At 34.3% G+C, this 4,293-nt stretch overlaps 1 protein-coding gene across 3 annotated transcripts; it reads right to left on the bottom strand.

Moving 5' to 3' along the window:
• On the bottom strand, positions 1-3,423 carry LOC118398619 (uncharacterized). Of its 3 annotated transcripts, none has more exons than XM_052470971.1 (6): positions 2,833-3,423; positions 1,846-2,040; positions 1,505-1,710; positions 1,214-1,258; positions 644-689; positions 1-403 (listed from the first exon to the last, which is right to left on the bottom strand). In XM_052470971.1, exons 2-6 carry the CDS (start codon positions 2,024-2,026, stop codon positions 303-305), a joined length of 579 nt encoding a protein of 192 aa, XP_052326931.1. In that variant the 5' UTR covers positions 2,027-2,040; positions 2,833-3,423; the 3' UTR covers positions 1-302. The 3 variants fall into 3 exon arrangements, with proteins under 3 accessions (XP_052326931.1, XP_052326929.1, XP_052326930.1); XM_052470969.1 differs by lacking the exon at positions 2,833-3,423 and adding an exon at positions 2,208-2,593; XM_052470970.1 differs by lacking the exon at positions 2,833-3,423 and adding an exon at positions 2,208-2,593 and having other exon boundaries at positions 1,218-1,258.
• Between the last annotated feature and the right edge of the window lie 870 nt (positions 3,424-4,293).

Raw genomic sequence — 4,293 nt, 5'->3', positions numbered from 1 at the left:
GAAATTTCATGACTTTAATATTTAAAAGAAGCGCAGTCAAAGCAGAACAAAGTGACAACACAGAATATACTATCAGAGTAGTCCTACAATATTACATGAGCATCATGCCATCTTAAACTAATATACTATCCTGATAGATAGATAGAGGTATGTAGAGTAGGTGCTTTATTAGGCTTTATTCATTATTTTTAATGTATATTTAAATCAGTTTATCTGTGTTGTCTGTGTAATTTCTACAGTTTATTCCTCTGTTGATGTTTAGACCTACTTGCTCTATTTCCATTAGGTTATTATGATAAACCTCATTGTTTCCAGAAAGAAACCATCAAAAATACCACCAAACACAAAAGAACAATAAACATAATGAGCCCAACAACACATGCAAATGGTGATCTCTGGCAACCTGTAAGAGAGTAGAAAACATAAAAAACTGTATGTCAGTTAGCTACAGTAAAGTACATTTATCACAATACAGTCAATGTTTCTGAAATGCAAACAATATAACCTCTATAAAAACATGTCATAATTACCAACAACTTCATATATGGATTATATAGTTATTAGTTATGAATATAACATGTATATAAGCAACTGTAAATAGTGTAATGTTGTAGAATATAGCTTTACTTAATGATGGACTTACAACGCCTGTCTGCCCTGATGCAATCAAGGATCCAGGAACACACCATCTGGAAATTAAAACAATTGGAAAAAGACACATTGGCTTCAGAACCTTCAGAATAGTATGGAGGTTGTACTGTATATGTACTACATTACTAGCAACATGTAGACCTCTGAATAGGACTTTAACCAACAATACAAAAGAAGAAATCATGAAAATAAAGATAGACCCTGCTTGTAAAGGCACTTGAAATGAGAAAGTGGTGGATGTGGTCAAACACTGCTTCCATCTGTTAACAGTCTGTTTTTCTTACAGGCATCAACACTGATCCCCCAATAGCAGTTTTCTTAAATGACAAGGGAATGTAAATATTATACATAATGTATATATCATATTAATGTATGATTTATAGCTAGTACTTACCTCCAATAAATGTGTGCTGCGACAGAGAGCTTACAAATTACAAAAAAATGGATCTCTATAAACTACATAAAATAAAATAAAAAGATGCATCAGACTAAAATATGACATCATACAGTGGTATAAAACTGTTGAGTTAAGTGGCAACTCCTAAAATGAAAATATACATACTGGCCTGTTTCTGTGATCAGGGATGTCCACGATGGCATCTATCACCTATGAATACAATATTTAAATGTATTGAATAAAGAAGTTCAGTATACTTTGATAAAAAATAACAAATACTCAAATTTCATTTAAAACATTATTTACACTCTTGGACCATGTCTAATAAAATGCTTCAGTTAAAATGTCTGCTTTTGCATGTACTGTTTTTGCTAACCCGCTGAGTCTGGTTTGTGTGTCCAATTCATGAATGATCCTGACTGAATGACAGATATACATAGAACATGGGTGAACTACCTTTGGCTTCATGTTCAGCCGGTTCCGAATTTTACCAACTGCTGCTTTGTTGCGAGGACAGTTCAGTAGTCCTCCCTTACTCTCATGGAACAGACAGTCCACTGTGAGTATTACATCACTTCTGGTCACTAGTCTGCTGCTGTCAGGTACAGTGCACTCTGGGTTAAAATAGTGATGCAGGACTACCAGAATGACATCTTTACCCTCTGTCAAAAGAATGAGGGACAAAGCATTTATTCATGTCATTAGCCACTTGATACATGTTCTATCTAGATCAACTCTGATATGGAGATAGAAGAGACAGTAATATAGTTTTGGAGGATACTTTGGGGTTTGGCTACCTGGAATCTGCGGCAGTGCTGCCTCAATATCAGTACCAGCACGAGAGACGATGGGACAGAAAGCCATGATGATATCACTCTGCGCTGGTGACATCACTTCAGTGAAGCCTCCTCCAAGTTGTCTCATAAACTGATTATGAGAACTCATAGTCTTGCCAATGGTGATGGTGTAGTACCTCATCAACCTTGGCACCTCTGTTTAATAATGGACAAAAAAAGAAAAGTCAAGTACAGACTCTAAAACTAAAAGTAGCAATGTTTTGGTTTAGATCACTGCCCAGACAGCTGTAAGCCTAACCTAAGATCTGACCTTAAACATTATTTAAATAAGTGGTAGGTCTGTGTCCTGTTAAAATAATTACCTCTGCGTTCCATTCTGGACATGTAAGTGGAGTAAACAGGGAAAAATATGCATCATGTAACAGACAATAAAATACATATCTTACTGTATAACATAACAACCAGTGTGTAGACAATATAAGTATTTCAAGTCATCTTTCACTTTCATTCTGACTATGACAGACCCCTCTGAGATAAGCTGTGCAGTCTCACACCCACATCCCCTCTTGCATTTATTGGACCATGTGATCTACAGAAAACATCAAGTGAAAGTGGATTGCTCACATCTATTTTACACCCATATAATTAGTATCATAAACCTCATTATATTTTCCAATATGCACCAATAGCCTATACACACCACATCAATTTTACTTATTCATAAATCATAGTGGTGTTACGATAACTCATGCATGCAACTAATCTGAGACATAATGACTTCATTTACACAGGCAGACCAATTCTGAAGTTTTGACAATTTATTTAAAAAAGAGCTGATCTTGTTCAAAAGATCAATTAGTGAAAAAAATATCAGTCTTCGTTGTTTAAGTACAGATATCAATTGAACAAACGATACACAGATCAGATCTGCCTTTAACTGTATCATGTCTAAGTTAGTGCTAAATGTAAAGAGGAAAATTGACTTACTGAACCATAATGGTGTGAATTTCTTTGGAAGATGACTATTGAAAGACAATCAGCCTATGTTTTTTGATGCCCAGAGGAAAGTGAAAAGTTCACAGCTTGAGGGAAAAGAGGAGGAGAGATGGTTTTATCAGAAACAGCTTCACTTTCATATTCAAGAGACACTACAGCAGGCTTTTAAAACTACAGCATCACCTGTTTTTTCAACTGGCATTTAGTTAAAGATTGGTATGCCATAGTGAACCATTAGCCTCCAAAACAACCTAAAAAGCATCTATAACGATCATTGTAAAAGTAAAACTAAAAGAAAAAGGGATAACTTGTCACTAACGATATGAGTATTATTCAGACAGAAATCACATCCAGTATTGTTCATTTGTTTTGTTAGACTTCAGTGCGGCTTTTGACATTAGCGATCATTAGATTAGATTAGATTAAACTTGGATCAAGTACACTACAACGAAATGCAGTTTGCATCTGACCAGAAGTGCAAATAAAAGAGTGCAAAAAATGTACAAGTGAAACAATTAAATACAATGTATGTTATTAAGTGGGATGTATAAATGTGCAATGAAGGCAAATTGAAAGTACAAATGACAAGTCTTAATGTACAATGAAGGCAAATGGCAAGTACAAATGACAAGTCTTAATGTACAATGAAGGCAAATTGAAAGTACAAATGACAAGTCTTAATGTACAATGAAGGCAAATTGAAAGTACAAATGACAAGTCTTAATGTACAATGAAGGCAAATTGAAAGTACAAATGACAAGTCTTAATGTACAATGAAGGCAAATTGAAAGTACAAATGACAAGTCTTAATATACAATGAAGGCAAATGGCAAGTACAAATGACAAGTCTTAATGTACAATGAAGGCAAATTGAAAGTACAAATGACAAGTCTTAATGTGCAATGAAGGCAAATTGAAAGTACAAATGACAAGTCTTAATGTACAATGAAGGCAAATGGCAAGTACAAATGACAAGTCTTAATGTGCAATGAAGGCAAATTGAAAGTACAAATGACAAGTCTTAATGTGCAATGAAGGCAAATTGAAAGTACAAATGACAAGTCTTAATGTACAATGAAGGCAAATTGAAAGTACAAATGACAAGTCTTAATGTGCAATGAAGGCAAATTGAAAGTACAAATGACAAGTCTTAATGTGCAATGAAGGCAAATTGAAAGTACAAATGACAAGTCTTAATGTGCAATGAAGGCAAATTGAAAGTACAAATGACAAGTCTTAATGTACAATGAAGGCAAATTGAAAGTACAAATGACAAGTCTTAATGTGCAATGAAGGCAAATTGAAAGTACAAATGACAAGTCTTAATGTACAATGAAGGCAAATTGAAAGTACAAATGACAAGTCTTAATGTGCAATGAAGGCAAATTGAAAGTACAAATGACAAGTCTTAATGTACAATGAAGGCAAATGGCAAGTACAAATGACAAGTCT

This window comes from Oncorhynchus keta, chromosome 19 (genome assembly GCF_023373465.1).
Source record: "Oncorhynchus keta strain PuntledgeMale-10-30-2019 chromosome 19, Oket_V2, whole genome shotgun sequence".
In the NCBI taxonomy this organism is placed as follows: Eukaryota; Metazoa; Chordata; class Actinopteri; order Salmoniformes; family Salmonidae; genus Oncorhynchus; species Oncorhynchus keta.
The sequence above is the reverse complement of the archived record's forward strand: the minus strand, read 5'-3'. Positions and strand labels throughout refer to the sequence as shown.